Source organism: Lynx canadensis, chromosome C2 (assembly GCF_007474595.2).
Source record: "Lynx canadensis isolate LIC74 chromosome C2, mLynCan4.pri.v2, whole genome shotgun sequence".
Taxonomy (NCBI): Eukaryota; Metazoa; Chordata; class Mammalia; order Carnivora; family Felidae; genus Lynx; species Lynx canadensis.
In genome coordinates, this window is record NC_044311.2 from 64,069,484 (window position 1) to 64,091,873 (window position 22,390).

At 38.3% G+C, this 22,390-nt stretch overlaps 1 protein-coding gene across 4 annotated transcripts in view; it reads right to left on the reverse strand.

Moving 5' to 3' along the window:
• The window catches only part of TNIK (TRAF2 and NCK interacting kinase), a 396,007-nt gene that overhangs the window by 124,375 nt on the left and 249,242 nt on the right, over positions 1-22,390 (reverse strand). For all 4 annotated transcript variants that reach the window (XM_030330590.1, XM_030330591.1, XM_030330587.1 and 1 more), the window contains exons 5-7: positions 7,089-7,199; positions 2,976-3,066; positions 656-786 (exon numbers count right to left, since the gene is read on the reverse strand). In XM_030330590.1, the coding sequence (XP_030186450.1) occupies positions 656-786; positions 2,976-3,066; positions 7,089-7,199 (333 nt within the window). The remainder of the gene's footprint in view (positions 1-655; positions 787-2,975; positions 3,067-7,088; positions 7,200-22,390) is intronic.

Here is a 22,390-nt window from a genome sequence, read left to right on the forward strand (position 1 = left end):
AAACACTAATCAAAATAGAAATCTATTGTGTTTTTCAAAGTTTTTTTTTTTTTTTTTTTTTCAACGTTTATTTATTTTTGGGACAGAGAGAGACAGAGCATGAACGGGCGAGGGGCAGAGAGAGAGGGAGACACAGAATCGGAAACAGGCTCCAGGCTCTGAGCCATCAGCCCAGAGCCCGACGCGGGGCTCGAACTCACGGACCGCGAGATCGTGACCTGGCTGAAGTCGGACGCTTAACCGACTGCGCCACCCAGGCGCCCCTGTGTTTTTCAAAGTTTTAATTTAAGTTCCAGTTGGTTAACATGCAGAATATTATTAGTTTCAGGTGTATAATCTATTGATTCAGCGCTTCCAGAAGAAATCTATTTTCTAATAAGAAACCAGACTAAGTTCAAGAGAATATAGAAAATGGTTTCAACATTTTTTACAAATAAGCAACTAGATATAATGGGTCAATTCATGAAAAAGATTCTCACTTGAATGTCTTACCATTTTAAATTCAAATAATGCTTTTCAGTTCTCCCTTTGGATTACATAAATCGTAAACCCAGGATTATATAAATTCTAAACCCAAAGGCACATGAGAATTCTCCCACTGCAAGATTCAGGGCAGGATGTGAGACATAGTTTTGAAACAATGAAGAAGTCATACCTTGAAATCATATGTGGCATCTGGGTTTTCATCACAGGCAATAACTTCTGGTGCCATCCAATAAGGGGTCCCAATGAAGGTATTTCTCCTGCCCACTGTTCGATCAAGCTGGGCACTGACTCCAAAGTCCACTATTTAAGAGAAGACACATGCATGAAGTCAATGTCCTTATATGGTGATAAAATGAATGTGCATTTTTTTTTTTACTGTGGCAAAATAAACCCAACATAGAATTTACAATTTTAATCATTTTTAAGTGTACAGTTCTGTGTCATTAAATACATTCACATTGTTGTGCAACCATCCCCACCATCTGCTTCCAGAACTTTTCTGTCTTCCCAAACTGAAACTCTGTACTCATTAAACAATAACTCCTCATTCTCTCCTCCCCGCTCCCCACCCCTGCCCCTGGCAAGCACCATTCTACTTTCTGCCTCTGTAAATCTGGACTACTGTTGGTACCTCATATAAGTGGAGTCATACAGTATTTGTCTTTTTGTGACTGGCTTATGTCAATAAGCATAATGTCATCAAGGTTAATCTGCATGTGTCAGAATTTCCTAACTTTTTAAGGCTCAATAATATCCCATCGTATGCAGGTGCCACACTGTGTTTATCCATTCATCTGCTGATGGGCAACTTAGGTTGCTTCTTCCTTTTAGCAATTGTGAATGTTTATTTTTAAACTCTGTGTATAAATGGATAAAGTATACCAATGAGGAAAGCACAAAATGTTGTATTTGGTTAAACCAAGGGTCTGTAGGGACCAAAAACAGGTGTTGAATAAAAAGCAAGCTTGTTTGCCATAAAAGAGAATACTTAGAGGATACAAAGGAAGTGGTTATGAGCCAAGTTTCTAGAGTCAGACTGCCTAAGTTTGCATCCCATTTCTGCCACTTACTAGTGATGTCACCTAGTGCTAGCAGATCAACCTCTTTAGGCTTCAGTTTCCAAATTTATAAAATGAGGGTGATGATATTTGCATAGAGTTGCTATGATGGCAAAGTGAGAGAAACTATGGAAGAGTGTTGTGTACAGGGCCTGACATAATATTCTCTCAACAAGTGACTGTTGATTAATGATGACTGAATATTCTGAGGATACATTATCTAGCCAGTATACACAAACATATGTACATGCACGCACGTGTGTACACACACACACACACACACACACACGCACACACACACACACACCCTGCCTACGAAATGTATGCTTTTGTTTTAAGAGGGAATTACTCACAAGATGAAAGTTTGGCCCCAAATGCTAACTAAGAAAAAATGGAAATTATGTATTTTAACAAAGAGGCAAGAACAAATGTTTAGGATATAAACACAGGAGATATTTCAATCCCTTTGAAAATAAACAATCATATGGGCAATACCTCCTTTCTAGATGACAAACTGCATATCCTAGAGATAGCTGTCAATCCATGCCCTTACTCATAGACGCCAAGCAGGCAAATGCATGTGGAGATTCTCTACCTTCTCTTCCCACCAGATTGTTGGAAAGAAGCACCAAGGAAAAGGGTTGCCTCACAGATAACTCTGGCAAGTGGAAGTAGGATATCCAGCATGCATACAAAGGAGAATACTGAACACCCATTTTGTGCACGTGCCCTAGGTAATAATGAAGTCGATGAAAATATAATGTAAAACATATGGGAATATAGCAGGAATTCATTATTCTAAATGTGTCTAACAGGATATTTTTCAGTAAACAAATGGGTCATCACTTTCTGTTATAGCAGCAACAAAGTCAACAAATGGTAAGATACAGGAAACCACTTCAAGGTCAGTCACTTCTAATCTAAAGGGTTTTGCTTAAAAAAAAAAACTCATTTTGGGGGGCACCTGGGTGGCTCAGTCAGTTAAGTGTCTGACTTAGGCTTAGGTCAAGATCTCACAGTTTGTGGGTTCGAGCTCCGCCTCGGGCTCTGTGCTGACATGTCAGACCCTGGAGCCTGTTTTGGATTCTGTGTCTCCCTCTCTCTCTGCCCCTCCCCCACTCACTGGCTCATTCTCTCTCTCAAAAATGAATAAACATTAAAAAAATGTTTAAAAAACCTGAATTTTTTCCTACGTATTGATTAAGCAAATGGTTCTGTCTGCTATATTGTATACCAATTCACTCAAGCACTTTTAGAAAATGTTTTGAAACAGACAAACATTTTCCTCTTCGTTCTGTAGTACACTGACCTCCAAATTCACAGTGACAAATTTACATTCATTAAAAGCAAAACAAAATGGAAAAACAATCAGCTGTTGAAATAATCGTATCAGTTCCCTCAATTCCTGGGCTCACTGGATCCTGTTCTTACCTAGTTTAACTTCTGCGTTCTCAGTCAGCAAGACGTTCTGCCCTTTAATATCTCGATGAATCACTTTATGCTGGTGCAGATGACTCAGCCCCTGGAGTAACAGAGAGTTGACAAGGGTTAACAGGACAGAAGCCAAGATGCAAATAAACTAGCTGGGTTGTCAGTGATCCCAAAAAGGTGTGAACTCACCCAGAGAGACTTTTGTTATCAGACTCACATCTTTCATATGTGTACAGTGCTGTTCTAAACTAGGCAACCGATCAATATAAACTAAAATACAGAAGCAGTCTTTGCAACGCCTGGTGCTGTACTAATGAACTGCTTGCATATCAGCATTGATCTCAGGTAGCATGGACCCAAGCGGACAATGATGCGGCTCTGGCATGCACGAGTTTCGGCTGATAGTACTGAGAAAAGTGAGGGCTGACTGCATGTGCTGGTTTGTAACAGAGTCTAGAGTCTCTTACAGAAAACTAACCTGATTTAACTAAGTACTCCAGTTTGTTTTTTAAATCAATATCTGAACTCAAAAGTTAAAAGTTACATTATAGTGTATAATTTTAACTAAGCACAATGAAACATTTCTCAGTCCAGACAAGAAATTTCCCATTGCCTTTAGCCAAAGTGCCTCACATTAAAAAAAGAAAACAGCAATTTCCCTTTCCTTTGTTTGGCATTCATAGCTGTCATCTTTAGTGCTTTATGATATTTATGACTTTGTGTTCATTATATGAAATAATTATTTGGTGGCATCCAAACCTGATTGTGTTCCCTTCTCCATGAGTTACTCTCACTTTGGCTTCTCTGTGGTCTGAGTTCTAAAAATCTACAGACTTGCTCTAAGTCAGACAAAGCATAACCTAAAATAATCTCAAATTGGTGTCTTAAAGCAAATTATGGTATGCTAACACTTGCTCATCCAAGGTATTTATACTCAGGTATTGCCATTTTATTATTTATACTTTGCTGTCTTTTTAATTTTCCTGCATAATGACAAAACCCTGGTATGAAAAATGAAGTTGACATAAAAAAATTCTAAATATCTGAATTCCCTTGTTGAAAAGACTCATCAGAAGAATATGGATGTTCAAAAAGATCAATGTGTATGTTCAGGAATATCAGTAAACATAAACCATGAGAGTTTGAAGCACTGGCTTGGGTGCTAAAAAATTACCTTTCTTTTTTTAAATTTTTTTTTTTTTCAACATTTATTCATTTTTGGGACAGAGAGAGACAGAGCATGAACAGGGGAGGGGCAGAGAGAGAAGGAGACACAGAATCGGAAACAGGCTCCAGGCTCCGAGCCATCAGCCCAGAGCCCGACGCGGGGCTCGAACTCACGGACCGCGAGATCGTGACCTGGCTGAAGTCGGACGCCTAACCGACTGCGCCACCCAGGCGCCCCAAAATTACCTTTCTTATCTAGTCAGGTTAGCTCAAGGTGGACATCAAGCAGATTAAAATGTTTTACAGCATCTTAACATCCCATGAATTCTTAAAAGAGGGACTGAAGATCCCTTGGCCTCCTTCACTACCAGAGCTTTTGGAAGCAGGTACCAGAGCACACAAGTGAGCCAAATGCCATATTTTATGACATCGTATGATGCATGGAGGGTTATCTCTGAAACTTCTTGTGATTGAGTGTCTCTTCCAATGAGTCACCTTATCTCAAATGCCAGTACCTTTTGGGAGAACGTATTGGAAGAAGGAAGAAAACAGTTTTCACACAATCTACCCAAGCATTGAGGGAGAATCATCAGGTGATGATCCTGCTGTTTTCAGAACCCTGGAGAGCACATGGTGGATCCCCAGGGTTCCCCAGCTGGGGTTCCTCAGCAGCACAGAAAGGTATATTGCAGAACAAGCCCTGAAGACCCAACAGATTCTTAGCACCACTGGGTGGTCTCGAAGACTAAATAACCTTTCGTGCTTTCTCTAAATGAGTAAAATTGTAAGTCAGAAATTCAAATGAAGTTGACAAAAAGGCACCTCGATCTTTGAAAATAAATGTCAGATTTGAAGGACAGCAGCAGCCATACCTCCTTGTATCCCACTCAAATTTTGTTTTGTGTTCTTTTGCCCACCCCAAGCCATGGAGAGTTTATCCTATGTTTGCTCTTAAGAGCTTTATTTTTTGTGTTTTTCACCTTTATGTCTCTAATCCAGCTGGAATTAATTTTTAAGCAGGATATAAAGTAGGTATCAAGTTACATGTTTCCACACGACTATTCAATTAACCAAGCACTATTTACTGATAAGGGCACCCTTCCCCCATGCACTGCAGCACTTCCTTTGTCATAAATCAGGGGTCCATATGAAGTGCATCTGTTTCTGGATATTTATCCTGTTCCTTTGGCCATCTGTGTATTTGTGTGACGATACCTCATTCTGTCTTATCTACTCAGTAGCTTTATAATAAGTCTTGATAACTGGCACCATAACTCGTTCAGCTTTGTTCTTCTTCTTCAAGATTGCCTTGGCTATTCTTGGCACTTTGCATTTCCATTTAATGTTTTAAAATTCAGCTTGTCAAGGGGTGCCTGGGTGGCTCAGTCAGTTGACTGTCTGACTCTTAATTTCGGCCCAGGTCATGATCTCATGATTTGTGGTTTTGAGCCCCACGTTGGCCTCTGCACTGACAGCTCAGACCTTATTTGGGATTCTCTCTCTCTCTCTGCACCTTCCCTGCTTGTACTCTCTCTCTCTCTCTCTCTCAAAATAAATAAGTAATTGTTTAAAAAATAAAGCTTGGGGGCGCCTGGGTGGCGCAGTCGGTTAAGCGTCCGACTTCAGCCAGGTCACGATCTCGCGGTCCGTGAGTTCGAGCCCCGCGTCAGGCTCTGGGCTGATGGCTCAGAGCCTGGAGCCTGTTTCCGATTCTGTGTCTCCCTCTCTCTCTGCCCCTCCCCCGTTCATGCTCTGTCTCTCTCTGTCCCAAAAATAAATAAACGTTGAAAAATTAAAAAAAAATAAAATAAAATAAAGCTTGTAAATATCCACAGATACACCTAGAGAAATTTTGATAGGGAGTTCAATGAAACCACGGATCAAACTGGTAAGAAATAACATCTTTACAATATTCAATATTCTTATCTGTGAAACGGTATATACCTCCATTTATTAAAGTCTTCTTTAATTTCTCTAATATTTTGTAGTTTACAGTGTAGAAGTCATTTACATCTTTCTATAAATTTATTTCTAAGTATATGCTATTACAAATGTTATTTTTATGGGTCCATTTTCTTTCTTCTTTTCTTCTTTCTTTCTTTCTTTCTTTCTTTCTTTCTTTCTTTCTTTCTCCTAATGTGGTTTCAATTTCTTAATGCCTTCTATCTACCCACCCATCCATCCATTCACAGCACATAATCTGTCTCTCAAAAGTGTATCTTGGGCACATCATGAAAATAGTTTTAACTTTTATTTCCTTAGATTAAGAAGGCAGAGCTTATAAATAAATTATGATTGTGAAGCAGATCTAGTAATAATACTCAGTAAATGTACAATAGACTCCATATTACTAGCAAGAGATAAATAAACTAGTCTGACTGAACCCTGACCAATTACCTTCTTCCTGAATTGAGCTCAGTACATATGATACTATTGTCCAGATTGCCTGACTGAGATTAGTGGGCAAAACTGGACAAATATACGTAGTCTTATCCAGATATTTTGATTGATTTAAGTGACAACGTCTCAAAGATTTTTTTTTTTTTTCATTTAAGATCAGTTAGACGAGGTTATAAATGCTGGAATGGTTAATGTCATGCAATTCGTCAACTATTTTCATAAATGGAAAATTCAAGTAATCGAAAAAGCTCTAAAAAATTCATTTCCTAAGTGAAACCTTATCTCTATGATCTAAAATCATATTTCTAATTGAAAACACCATTGGAAATGGTTAAGGAAAGTCAACCAATGTTAATCCCCCAAATGAGAGTTCACATGGCCTGATCAGAATGACTCTCCCTTCTATTGGAGCAGACCACAAAACCACCACCACTGCCATCATTGTTAGAATAAAGCTTTAGAAAGGTCTACAATACTTTTGTGAATGTCAGTGGAAGGTTGGTACAAAGTTCAACACCTCCCAAGATACTCCATGTTGTCACTTACTCGTAAGATCTCCCTGCAGATGTACGCGATCCACTCTTCCTTCAACGTGTTACCTTTTGTGTTCTTGATCAGGTCAGTGACAGAGCCAGCACCACAAAACTCCATCACCAACTGGCAAAGGAAGAAAACATACCATAATTATAGTTATACTTCACAGCTTCCACTGGGTTAAGACAGCATAAGTGATTCCAGTTTGGCTGCTTTAGAATGCCATTCCTGTAAGGAACAAGTGATCGTAAGACAATATATAAAACATAAACTTATATCTTAATTTCTTTCCAAAATGATGGAAAAGAAAGATTATTTTTAATTTTCCAATCTGAAACTTATAGTTGGAAACTGAGGAAAATCTCCATATTCTAAGTATTTTTAAAAACGAGGGCAGATGTATTTGAGAATATCTCTGCAGTTTTATCCAGCAATTGATCTCATCTCTCCTACAAAAGCGGATCATTCTCCTGTCTGAAAGAGCTATGGTTTTCTAGGCAGTCCAACATTAGGACAATAAAGTGTAGGCTGTTTATGCTATTGGTTTGTAAGTGGCACTGTAAGCTGTCAGAGTGGGGACTATCTGTTTTTAATTAACTTCAGCAAATGTTCCCGGGAGGTTAGACACATCAAATAAATTCGATAAACAATAAGCCTTAATTTAGCACCTTTCATCCAAAAAGCTTCAAGTTCTCTATAAATATAAACTCATTACAGCACTCAGCAACTTTATCGAATAGGCAGAAAATAATCCTCTCCCTTATTTAATAGAGAAATAAAGACTAGAAGAGGGAAAACAATCCATCTGATTTTACACTCATTTTCTAGGTTGAGGAAACATATCCATTTCCATATTTTCTCCCTTTTCTTAAAACTAAAAGAGGTCTTCTACAAATGTCATCTTATTAAGTACTTATATATTTTTTGTAATTATATGAAAAGAATTCAGAATAACTAGCAATCAATCTCTGACTAGACACTAGAAACAGAATTAAAATGGATCCACAAGAAATCACATTGACGGTTTTGGCTTTGTCCAAATGTCCATTCCCAACATCAACACCATGGTTGCCTAATAGAAACTCAGTAAAACTCTGAAATGAGTTTCATGAATGAGTTTCCAGTGCATCTTCGGACTTGTCTTATGATTCCACAAATGGCAGGAAATGCTACCATCTTCCCCAGACTGCCAAGGGAAGTAAAGAGACCTATTACAAGTTTCTGTAAGGAAATTTGAGAAGTGCCACAGTAGCTCACACTGCAACCCAAAAAGAGTTGCAGAGTTGTCATATATGATAGCCAGGAAGCTATAGGAGACCACAAGATCATGTTAGAAAGAACTCAAGAATCAACTTGAAGAGGTTCTCACTGGCCAACTATGGGATGATTTGAGCATCAATAAAAGTAACAACTGCAACGGCTTGAAACACATTAAATATGCCTAACTAAATGCATTAATAAACAACCCTCAAAAAGAATATATATAACTGGCTCTGTCTTATTTTGAGACTGGTAAATAAAGGGAAAGAATCAAGAGTTTCTACTGCCAATCTTAGACAAGTTTTACCACTGGATAATTAAGTACTTAAGAGGTAAATTATCTTTTCATAAACAGCAGGCATTCCATGCAATAAATGAAGAGGACAGAAGAGAATTAGAATATTACTATTTCATAGCCCCTAAATAAAAAAAAATAAGCACTGATTATCAATGGCTGCTAACACTAAAAAAATAAATAAATAAATAAATAAATAAATAAATAAGAAGTAACCAGACAGGATTTGCCTCTTGATTAGAATAACAACATCACCTAAGAAGTAGCCTTGCCAAAAACAAACAACAGCAAACAAACAAAAAACCCAGAATCTGATCAAGTGTTTAGTTCCAACTGCCAAATTACAAAAAAATTCAGAGTACTGAGGAACATGTTACCTCATGGGGACACAATCAAGAAAACCTAGAATAGGAAACTCCATAGGGCAAATGACCCATTTGCTTTAACAAATAAATTGCAAGAAGGTAAAAAAGGAGATGGAGGGGATATCTATAGACTTAAAACCATTAAAAAAGATATACCAACAATGTGCAAAGGATGCAACTTATCTAAATATGATTTTTTTAAAAAAGCTGTTAAAATTGTTGAGGCAATTAAAGCTTTGCATACAGACTAGATATTTGATGATACTAAGGAAATATGAGGGTTTTTTTAAAGTGTGATAATGGTACTGTTGTTATGTAAAAAATTCTTATCTTTTAGTGAAACATACTGAAATATTATGGATAAAATGATATGATGGTCTTTTCTATAAATGCTGCTGGGACAACTGAATATCCACATGTAAAAGAATGATGTTGAACCCTGACCTCATACTATACAAAAATTATCTCAAAATGGATCAAAGACCTAAATATAAGAACTAAAACTATAAAACTCTGAGGAGAGAATACAGGGGTAAATTTCCATGACCTTGGACTTGGCAGTGGTTTCTAGCTATGGCAATAAAAGCACAAACAACAAAAGAAAACACAGATAAATTGGATTACATTAAAATTAAAAACTTCTATGCATCAAAGGATATAAACAAGAGAGTGAAAAGAAAACTCCCAGAATGGGAAAAATATTTGTAAATCATATATCTAATAAGAGTCTAGTATCCAGAATATATAAAGAACAGATCAACAACAAAAAAATAAACAACATAATTTAAAAATGGGCAAAACACTTGAATAGACATTTCTTCAAAGAAGATATACAAATAACCTGCAATCACATGCCAAGATGTTTATCATCAACAGTCATGAGGAAGTTGTAAATCAAAACAATAAGATACCACTCTATACCCACTAGGATGGTTATAATTTTTTTAATAAGTCAGAAAATAACAAATGTTGGCAAGGATGTGAGAAATTGGAGCCCTCATATACAGCTGGAGGGAATGTAAAATGTTGCAGTCACAAACAGTTTAATGGTTCCACACACATTAAGTTAACATAGAATTGCCATATGACCTAGTAAGTCCAATTTTAGGTATATACTCAAAAGAATTGAAAACCAAGTATTCAAACAAAAACTTGCATCAGAATGTCCAAAGCAGCACTATTCACAATAGACAAAAGGTGGAAGTAACCAAAATGTCCACCATTGGATGAATAAACAAAATGTGGTATATCCTGTAATAAAGTATTATTTTGCTATGAAAAGGAAAGAAGTACTGATGCCTGATACAACATGGCTGAATCTTGAAAAGATTATACTAATTGAGAGAAGGACCAAAAAGGCTCTATATTGTATAAACCCACTTATATGAAATATCCAGAATAGGCAAATCCCTAGAAACAAAAAGATTAGTGGTTGCCAATGGTTTCCTTTTGGAGTCATGACAAAGTTCTGGAACTAGATAGTGGTAATGGTTGGACAATACTATGTACTTAATGCCACTAAATTATATATTTTAAAATGGTTAAAATGTTACATTTTGTGTTATATATTTTTTATCAGAACTTAGAAAAAGAGATATAATGAGAAGATACGTTTCAAAATAACAGAAGGGAAGAAGTGGGTAAGCATATGAATGGGGAGGATTGGTCAATGATTGATGGTTTGGGGACTAGTGTTGTGCATACGAGTGTCCATTATATTGTTCTCTTTACTATTGTGTATTTGGGGGATTCTCTACAATACAAAGTTAAAGAAAAATCCCATTGTGTAGCAAACCATGGTTCAATGGTGGCAGGATAGACTGAAGAAACATCCTTGGGTTGAAATATTTTCTCAAGTGAGCTGAATATGTTTGTGCTCCTTTCTCTTCTCAAATCTCATTTTGACAAACACAGTGACCAGACCTCCTATGAATCCTTCCATTGCTCCCATATCAGCGGGAGAAAATGTCCCACTGCTGAGCTCTATTAGGCCACGAAATTATAGTTCCCAAGGAAAGCAGTGGAAGCCCAGTGACTCTAGTCTTTTAAAATTAGTTTAGACAAAATACTTTCAAATATTCAGTAGGAAACAATCCTGCTCTAGCCAGGCACTAATGTCAGTGATTTCTATAATTTGCTTCTCTATTCAGCTCTAGCTGAAGGCTGCTGAATTCTTTTCATCTCACTATGGAATGAAATGATTGTTAAATTATGTAATGGGACTTAAAAAAAAAAGAGAAAGAAAGGAAGAAACCAGCATTTGCTAGCAACTGGTTCCTGCAGCCACACAGTGACACTGATAATTACTGCCACCACGCAGCAGGGACCCTCCCTCATCACAAGTAACCTCATCACATTAATAAACAGAAACAGGGCTCAACATGCCAAGCCCAGCAGCAATAAGTCAATAGCTTCACATCTCACAAGCAAGAAATAATGGATCATTAATATTTTCCCCCAAAGAAAGTTCTTGAAGAGTTGACACTGGGGCAACAATACTTGCTAACATTAACTGAGAATTTGCCATGTGCCGGGTGCTGGGCTTGGTGATTTGCAGCTACTGATTCATTAATACGCCATTTCCTCAATTCCCTTTTCCTTATTCACTTAGAAATGAAGCTTAGTGATGGTCTGCAGCCTTATCCATGGTATACCTACTCATTAAGTAAGCAGAGCGTGTTGAAAGAATGGTGTTCTCTCAAGTACTAGTTATGTGACCCTGGGCATGTATGTTCTCTAACCACCCTGGGCTCAGCACCCCACCACCATCACTATAAAATACAACATAAAACAATAAAATAAAATAAAATAAAATAAAATAAAATAAAATAATATAAAACAAAATAAAATAAAACAAAACAAAACAAAATAAAATAAAATAAAATAAAACAAAATAAAATAAAATAAAACAAAATGTTTGGTGTGAACACTAAATGTGTTTATGAGTGTAAAGGTCCTAGCAGTCCCAAATCTTAAACTATACTTATTACTTTTTATCTGTTGGTCTGTCTGCATTTTTAAAAACGAGCAACCAGGAAGAGTTGCCAGCTTGGAAGATGGTATCAATAGCTTCCCAAGATCCACTTCAAATGGCTGACAGAACATGGGGCACATGCATTTCTATAACCTCTATTAACAAAAGAGCACAAAGAACACATGGCTTTTTTTTTAAGCTTGTATCACATGGCAAGAAAAAAACAGTGGTGCATTCCAGGATGTCGGATCTTTTTATTTGAGGCTGAAGAGGTAGAGGGAAAGGTTTAGAAGGAATGGTACATTTGAAATGCTCTTTCCACACCACCGAAATAACTGGGTCAGAAAATAGAATACACCTGTGTGTCACTTGGGAAAAGAGAAGAGAGGCTGGGTTGAAGGTGAGAACAGAACTAAGCTCAGACAGGAAGGGGCCTGGACCTGGAACCGTGTCACTGAGTAGATATTTAAGAAACAATATGGTGAAGCGAGACCCAATTAAGAGGGAAGGGGTTGGGGTACCTGGGTGGCTCAGTCAGTTAAGCCTCTGACTTTGGCTCAGGTCATGATCTCACAGTTAATGAGTTCACGCCCTGCATCAGGCTCTGTGCTGACAGCTCGGAGCCTGGAATCTGCTTCGGATTTTCTCTCTCTCTCTCTCTCTCTCTCTCTCTCTCTCTCTCTCTCTCTCTTTCTCTCTGCCCATCCCCTGCTTTCACTGTGTCTCTGTCACTCTCTCTCAAAAATAAATAAAACATTAAAAAAATAATAATAATAAAAGGGGGAAAGTGTTGCCTGGGTGATTTGGACACGTAGTTATTGTTATCGACATTAAAAAGGTTAACTTTTAAAAACAAAGAGTTTGTTTTGTTTTTTTTTTAATTTCTTTTTTCAACGTTTATTTATTTTTGGGACAGAGAGAGACAGAGCATGAACGGGGGAGGGGCAGAGAGAGAGGGAGACACAGAATCAGAAACAGGCTCCAGGCTCTGAGCCATCAGCCCAGAGCCCGACGCGGGGCTCGAACTCACGGACCGCGAGATCGTGACCTGGCTGAAGTCGGACGCTTAGCCGACTGCGCCACCCAGGCGCCCCAAAGAGTTTGTTTTTAATGTTTACTTATTTTTGAGAGAGAGTCAGAGCGAGAGTGGGGGGAGGGGCAGAGAGAGGAAGACACTGAATCCAAGGCAGGTTCCAGGCTCTGAGCTGTTGGCACAGAGCCCGACGTGGGGCTGGAACCCATGAGCCATGAGATGATGACCTAAGCCGATGTCAGATGTTCAACCGAGTCACCCGGGTGCCCTTTAAAAAAAAAAAAACAACAACAAGAAAACAAAGTTCTAACATATGTCACAACTTACATGGTTGTTTGTCATGTATTTTTGTCAGTTGTCTTATATTTCTGTTTTCTCTTAGAGGCTGTGGGGGGAGGGGGCACTTATTATGCCCTCCTCTGCCTTCCCCTCTCCAGGACAATATTTAAGCAAAAGGTCTTAGGTCTCAGCTGAGCCCAGAAGGAATTTCAGAAGCACTGCCTGAGCCAGCCCTGAGCTCACCTCATCAGGAGGGGCCTTCAATATGGAGTCACCTGCTGTGGTCACTTCTTTAAAAAAATTTTTTTTAATGTTTTATTTTATTTTTGAGAGACAGAGAGAGACAGGGCATGAGCAGGGGAGGAGCAGAGAGAGAGGGAGACACAGAATCCGAAGCAGGCTCCAGGCTCTGAGCTGTCAGCACAGAGCCCGATGCGGGGCTCGAACCCATGAACGCGAGATCATGACCTGAGCTGAAGTTGGATGCTTAACCAACTGAGCCACCCACGCGCCCCTGTGGTCACTTCTAACCTGCACTTTCCAATCCTAATCACCTCTGAAATACTTTTAAAAGGTTTATCCTCAGAACCAACTTAAGAAGCTTAGGATGATTTCTGGGGTCCCTACAGTATTCACTGGTCTGCTAGTTAACTGGTTTTAAGATCCTATATAAGAAACAATGCTTTATGATATTTTAGAATTGCAGGCACTAGCCCCAAACACCTCAACTTGTTCCCCTCACATATCACCAGTCAGTCACTCACAAGAATAACTGACTATTAACAGATCCTTCTCTTTTATAGTAAAAGGAGGAGAAAGAGGCAGGGAGAGGAAGACGAGGGAGTAGGATGCTTAAGGTCTGTCTAAAATGAGAGAAGCTCTGGGGCACCAGGGTGGCTCAGCCAGTTAAGTGACTGACTCTTGATTTTGGCTCAGGTCAGGATCTCATAGTTCATGAGTTCAAGACCCGCACCAGGCTCTGCTTGGGATTCTGCCTCTCTCTCTCTCTCTCTCTCTCTCTCTCTCTCAAAATAAATAAATAAACTTAAAAAAAAAAAAGAATTGAAATGAGAGAAGTTTGTACTGAGCAACTGAAGGGGCATTCTAAGAAATGGGTAGGAAAGATAAACACCCAAGAATTCACAGCTCTGCAGAGGATAAGCATCTTGACCTTGAAGGTCCAGAAACATCAGAAAGGCACAGGATATTCTTATCATGTGTGGCTGGGAATAGCCACAGATCTCATCTGCATGATTTATGAAGGTGTAAACAAAACCAGTACTTTGTTATAGAATGCTGTCTCACTTGTCAGAGGTAGTTTAAAGTCCCACAATATAAGATACATGTGCATGTAAGTACAGAAATTGGCAGGTGTACATATGAACGTGTTTACCATCTAAGCCAACTTATGGAAAAGTAAAGTAAAACTGGTGGGAATTTCAAATTTGGAAATGCATTCATTTTTAAGCTAGCATGTAGTTGAAAAGTAAAATTCCTTTAACTTCTACATTATATTTTTTAGACTTCACAACAAGTGCTTGAATTACAAATTCTAAGTTTTGCAAAGACAAAAAAATGAGTCCCAAGGACGTGAAGTCTCCCAAACTTTGTCAATATAGTTTCTGGATAATGAACGACTTTATATCTTGAGAACGACAATGGGAGTTTGGATATATGGAGCCAACTGGTACTTTTAGCGACAAGAAGCCTGTGTAAAGGACAGGCCCACTACAAGGGCTCAACGGTCACCATGTCTAGGGAGAGAGAGCCTCAGAGTTGGCATAGAAGCATTCAGGGAATAAGCAAAGTTAGTTGCATCTTGTATTTGGTTTCTGGTGCTCAAGTTTCTCAGTATGTATGCAAGCTCAGCTGGGGAATTTTTCCTGTTAGGAGTAAACCATTACGTGTCCATCCTGCTCACAGAGACTAACCTTATTAAGGCTGTTAAGAAATGCTCAATGCTGCTGGTCAGAATGTTACAGCCAAATAGAAGAATTTGGGGAGGGGGTGGGAAAGCAAGCTTTCGGACAAGTAAAAACAGGAAAAGAAGAGAAAATACTAGCCTCAGAAGATTTATGATTAAGCAGCTTGATAGTTGAGGATTTTGAGAAGCATTTAGGTTAATGAGACACAGACTTTGGTTCAGAATTTATCTAGAAAAGGAACCAGAAGGTTTGTTTAGACCAGTGGCAGAATAACTCTGGGGACACATAAGTCTTCCTTCTGCTCAGGTGAAAAGAAGTTTAAGCACATTTCAAATGAAATTCATTGGGATAAACGAAGAAATCATTTGTACATTCTTGTCACAGAATCACCCATCGGTTCATAAAAATGGCTCTTTTACAGCTGATCTCAGGCCATGTTGCAAAGTATCAAATTAGGTATGACTTTAACTCTGTATTTGTAACTAAGTAACCTATCTCTATAGGTCGTGCAATAGGACAGCTCTGAGACTGGAAGTCTGTTTACAATCATTCCTCCTAATATTTCAGGCACTCCTTCTAGAATTACCAAAGTTAGCCTTTCAAAACTTTCTACTCACAAATAATAAGATTCAATTACTTCTCCAGACAAATGACCTAGGCTCTATATATATGAAGAAAGGAGTTCTTTAGTTATACAAGTGACAAATACTGATTAAAACAATCAAAAAAAAAAAAAAGGAAAGAAAAGAAAAATAAAGCCTCATTTCTGATGCATAGAACTCAAAAAGGAGAAATATTAATTATTCAAAGGACTCAGCTACAGGTGGCTGAATTTTTAATAATGTTATCTGCAGCATTTCATATTTATATCTTAAAACAACCAAAAATGTCAATGGGCATGATCTTTTTTGCCAGGCAAGATGCTACAGCAAATGTAAACTCTAGCAGACCTAGGTCTGGAGGTTGTGGCCAACATCACTGCACATTCTAGAAAGGATCTCTCATTGGTTCATCTCAGTATCTTATTTGCAGATGATCTTATGCAGGAGCTAGACAATTAACATCAATATGTGAAGTTTATGACTTCCATGTATGGAAGTCACCTGGGAGTGGTGGAATTTCTGGTACAAATTGGAGCAGGTGTGTGCTCCCCAGTTATAACACACTGCTGCTATTGGGGGTTTCAGGCCCAACATTTTCAAATCATCCTAGTTTTCAAAACTTTTTAAAGAATCCAGACTTTTGCAAGAAATTGATTTTTTCTAATGTTGCCATAACTAAAACACCGCCATCTTATGTGACTAAAACTAAATACATTCACCCAGACAGTACTTAGCCTCTGGGCTGCCAGTTTGAAAACCCAGGCCTATTACTCTAAAGTTACCATTTTTATATGGAAGAAACCAGATGTCAGAGATGCTGCCTCTGCCAATACTAGAACCCAGGTCTCTGGATTCCAGATCAGGTTTTAGCCAACGGTGGCAATGCTTGTCCCCTCAATGCATACATAGTTTCTGAACTCTTAGCTCTGCAAGGCTACACTGTTGCAATCTAATGAATGGCTTACTGAGACATTTCAGTACAGTAATCTGCTGTCTTACTTGACCACCTTACATTTTGGAAACTAATCGGATATTATTGCTTTTGGGGTGCCTGGGTGGCTCAGTCAGTTAAGAGTCTGTCTTCAGCTCAGGTCATGATCTCACCGTTGGGGAATTCCAGCCCCGAGTTTGAGCCCTGAGCGTGCTGACAGTACAGAGCCTGCTAGGGTACTCTGTCTCCCTTTCTCTCTGCTCCTCCCTTTCTCTCTCTCTCTCTCTCTCCCTCTACTAAAAAATCAATATTATTTAAAAAAAAAAGAAATTTATCATTGTTTATAAGATATTCTAGTCCTGGGATTGTGGTAGTATAAGAAGACAGCAAAATATGTATGATTTTGCCTTCTAAGGTTAGAGTATTAGTACCCTTAATAGATGGTACTTGTCCCTCAGTCCCAGTGCCCGAATGCTGTGCAGCAAAATGGAGAGCTTCTCATCACTGAGATGAGGTGGAATGAGACGGCCGTGCTGTGTGACAGAGCTTGCTTGTTTCCAAGAGATCAGAATCTTTATTGAAAGAGCTCCCTTTTTTGATTTCCGGTTCAGGCCCTGAGCGGTTGATAAAGGAGAATTACTTAGCCATTATCAGAAGTAGCTGTATTTCCTCAAAGAGCTGGTACTAAACAAGAGTTTATCTCTACAACAAGACTGATAGAATTCGCACAGATTATAATTCAATCAGACACCTAAAACAGCACATGTGTTGGCTGGTAGGATATGTGCAAAACCTCTAGCCACAACAAAAGACATAACTGGGGAATATTTCCTGTAGTCTGGATACTGGGAATGTGTGTTAGAAAGTGCTGCTTTGGAAGCTTGATTGGCTCAGTCAGTTCAGCATCTGACTCTTGATTTCGGCTCAGGTCATGATCTCATGGTTCATGAGTTCGAGCCCTAAGTTGGGCTCTGTGCTGACAGCATGAAGCCTGCTTGGGATTCTCACTTGCTGTCCCTCCCCACTCACACTTGTGCTCTCTCTCTCTAAAAAAAAAGTGCTGCTTTGGTTGCTACACATTACGTCTCTACATAATTCACAATAACATTTTTATATAAATGTAATCTTAACAGAATGCCATTAGTCCAAAGAGTCAACTGTCTGTGATCTTTGCAATTGTTTGCTAAAACATTCCCAAAAGTCTTAAGGTACTCCTCAAGGCATACTTCTTAGACTTCCACATCAGTCTTATTAGTAGCTAACTGGTCCTGCTACCCTCTTTGAAAATTGGGGAACTGAGGAATGGAGGTTAAAGATGAAGTCAAAATGAATTAAACCCAAAGCATCAATCCTATTTGGAACACCAACTTTTGATATCAGAATTATTTTTTACAACTTAAAAAAAAAAGAATGTAAAACTCAAGGGCTTGATTCTAGCATAAGAGAGCTTGGGGTTAGCTAGCACACTGGCTCTATCACTCACCAGCTGTAAGACCTGGGGTAAATTTCTTAACTTCTCTGAGCCAAATTTCCTTATCGGTAAAGTGGGGATAATGATAGATCTAATGTATAGAGTAGTTGTAAAGATCTAATGAAATAATATGATAATGCAAAAAAAAAAAAAAAAAAAAAAAAACAACAACAAAAAACCCAAAGCCATAACATTTGGCATATGAGAAGCAAGCAATAAATATTATCTGCCACTGTTATTATTAACACAGAATGGCTCAAATTTAGTGAGTCGGAGCCCTTGGAATAATGATACACAATCATATTCTATAACCAAGTTCCCACCAACATTGTACTCTGGTATTAATTTCCCATTATGTTTCTATTCTGCCTTTACTTTTCCAAGTTCCCCCTGAGTTTGTTACCAAATAGAAAGAGCACAACTAGAAAAAGAAGATGCCCTCATCCTCGAAAGCATTTCATGGCTTGGTATTTTTTTCCCCGGTAACACAGAAGCTAATGGATGATTACTAGTGGGGATGGTCCCTGCTAGGCCCTCTGTCTTCCAAGCAGAATGTGGGTCCTACTTAATTGCAGGTGGTCAAATGGAATGTGAAGGCCTGGCCCTCCCTTGGGGCCTGGGTTTGGGAGAGACCACTATTTGCAGATCTCCCTTTGCCAACCTCAGGAAGGGGATTCGCTTGCTAAAACAGTCTCCTAATTGGCCTCCCTGATTCTACTCTGGCCTCCATCTGGTCTAGTCTCAACCCAGAAATGGGAGAGACCCCTTAACTACGTGGCTCATATTCCATCCCTCCTCTACTTTCAAAACCCTCCAGTGGCCCCCCCACCTCACTCAGAGTAAAAGCTGACATCTTTCCAATGGTCAGTAAGGCCCTGCATGATGTGGCTCCAGGTCTCATCTCCCAGGTTTCTGATCACACTGCTCCCATTGTTATTCTTGGAAACCACCAGGCTTGGAACACGCCTCCTTGAGTCCTCTACAATGGGACTTCCTCTGGATGCAACCCCATCAACCTTTCCCTGCTCTACTAGGCTCCTGTCAGCTTCCAGCACTCTCTACACTTTTCTTACTAATTATATTTATTTTCTATGGTCTGTAGCAGGAGTGTAAGCTACATGTAAGTAGGGGCTTTCTTTAGTTTTGTTCACGGATATATTCTAAGTGTCTACAAGAGTCCCTTTTGTCTAGCAAGTGCTTGATATATATTTGTAGGATGAACAAATGAAAGGTGACTGAATAAATGAATATATACACTTGCAGACTCTTGATTCCCAGCAACCACAGCTGTCTTCGTGGGAGGAGCAGCTGGCCAGGGTGAGAACTGGCAGGCAGCAACTGATTCCCAAGAATACGAAATCTCCTGTTCAACGCCATGCAGATGCAAACGGGCTTGCTGCTTTCTCCCAGTGCCTATTGGAAAATGGACTGCAGGTCTGCTTATTTAAAAACAATAACAACAAACTTCCAGTGCCTTTCACAGAACTTCAGGCCAAGCTAAATTGTCACATTTCAGGATGCCTGCATTCTGACTTTGCATTCATCCATTAATGAGCTTTGAGGCCCTGGGAAAGTCAATTAACTTCCTGGGGATCCAGCAAAATAAAAGACGACTAATTTTGTTTCCAACTTAAAAAACTGCAGCATTAGGAAAAGGGTAAAAATAAGTGAATCCCTGCTTGACCACTCTTCTCTTTCTTTCAACCAATTTCTAAATAAACATCCAGATTTTAACAACTCACTCTCACAAGAAAACCAACTCTCCTATCTGGCCCATCTCACAAAAGAAGTGATAAATAGTTGGGTGTGACTCAGCTTGTACTATTGCAAGTGATTCCTGAAGGTGGTGGTTCCAAAGCTACATTAATGCTTTCGTTTAATTTGGAACCAGGGCCCTGACCAAACAAAAAAACTCTCTGCAGACAGCATTAAAACAGCTATCATTCTCCACTTGTTATCTGCTGAAGCTTATGGCAATATGGGATCATTGCTAAAAAGCTAGATTCTTGATGACGTAGAAGTCCTTTAGGAACACAGAGATATTCCTACTGGAATCATCTTATCACTTCCTGTCGAACTTTTAGTCCACAAATAAAATGAACTCTCAAAGTACCTGCAGCCATCTGCTTTGTACCGACATTATTAGCAACCAGGTCTGTAGAAATAATAATCATTTTCATTTACAGTCCAACTATTCTATCAGCCTCGTATGCTCAGCACCTTCCTGGCACTGAGGCCACAGAGATGCAAACACAGTCCTTGCCTCAGATTGCTGACTGTCTTTGAGGAGCAAAGACAGCCCAATGGGGAGCAATTAAAAAAAGAAGAAACAGAAGTGGCTCTGATGTTCAACGTAAGAGAAAGTTTGGAAGAAAAAAGAAGCAGACATAAGAAAGAAAAAAAATGTTTTAAAAATTAAATTAGTGAAATTACTACCCAGATACAAATATCTTCGACACCATTGGTATCCTAGACATCCCCATCATTTAAATAGACAGTAGATACATTTTTTCTTTTATTTCCTTTTTCTTCCTTTTTTATTTCCCAAAAATGAAAATGTATTTTATCTAATCATAGTATTTTTAAAAGGCTTTAAAAAAATCCCATTATATAAGTTAATGTTTTTGCACTATAAATATAAATCTACATCATTTTAACTGGCTGATGTGTCCTTTCACACTGTCCTTTAATGGATTTACTTAAGGATTTCCCTATTGGTTACCTTCTACATACATCTTTATACAGTTACCCAAATATTTATTTAGGATACCTTCCTGTATATCTGTGTGTGTGTGTGTGTGTGTGTGTGTGTGTGTGCGCGCGCGCGCGTGTGTGTGAATGCTTATCTGTATGTATCCCAAATGCCCTTGAGTAAAGATAGAGTACCAGCCTCCAATCTTCATTTCCATAAGCAGGGGGTATGAGTGTCCATTCTGGGCATATCATTTAAAAAAAATCTTTGCCAATCTATAAGTTTAAAAAATGGTATCTAATTCTTGTTCTGTTTTGCATTTATATTGTTGGTATGATTATATTTTACGAACCTCTTTACAGGTAATTGATAATTCTTACTTTGCTAATTGCTGCCTCATTCTTAACTCAATCCTTCTTTTAGTTCCATATTATTTCTATTATACCATATTATTTCTATTATTATTTCTAAAAACTCTTCCTCTCTAAAGGCTACTAAATTCTTTCTCATCATATATAAAATATTTTTCCCAAATTAGTTACTTGCATTTTTACCTTGTTTTTTATGTTTTTTTGTAATGAGAATCTTAAAAAAAAATGTATACAGGCAAGTCCATCAAAATTCTGTTATGTGGTTATGCCCTTGCATATATGGCCTCGTTTATCTTTTTTAGTATTATACAGTTATAGCTTTTTTCTCTTACTATTTTTACATTTTTAGTTTTCACATTTATATCTACTATACATTTAAGAGGCCACAATTAAAATATTACTATAACTTTTTCAGAAATCACATAAAAATATATAAAATCAATGTGATCATACAAAGTGGGTTTATTTACCCCAAAATACCTTTTTTATTTTAAATTTAAAGATGGGCTTATGGGGGAAAATATACAGTACCCCTTTTCACTTCCAAAGATTATAGTATTCAGTTATCAAAATACATGAAAATCTTGTTATTTTTCTGAGCTAACATTATAATATTCTTTTTGGTCACCAATTCTGTTCACTGTGTATGTTTTATCTTCTCAACTGGACTACAGACAGATGTCTTTGCATTAAGAGAGTAAACTGAGATTCTTTGATTAGCTGTCCATGAAATAGTAGTTGCTGGATTCACACAATTTAGTATATAATTTGGCATATAGTAAATTCTGTCTAATTAAAGAATTTTGTGTATCAGACACATAGTAAGAGCTCTAGAAAATGAGTAAGATGGTAAGTGGTTAAAAGGGTATTTTTAGAGTAATTAATCCAAACAGCAACATATGGAATGAACAGAGATTCAAGAAAGAGAGAGAGAGGTAGGTCAAGTAGAAGTCTACTGCAAAATCTAGGCTTCCACTGAACGGGCCCACATGAAGTTAGCAAAGGAAGATTAAACCAAGACAGCATTATAAGCCAGCCTGAGAGACAAGAATGAATAAAAGTTTCATGGACAGAAACCACGAAGGTGAGAGGAAGAGCAATCTAAGCAGAGCAGGG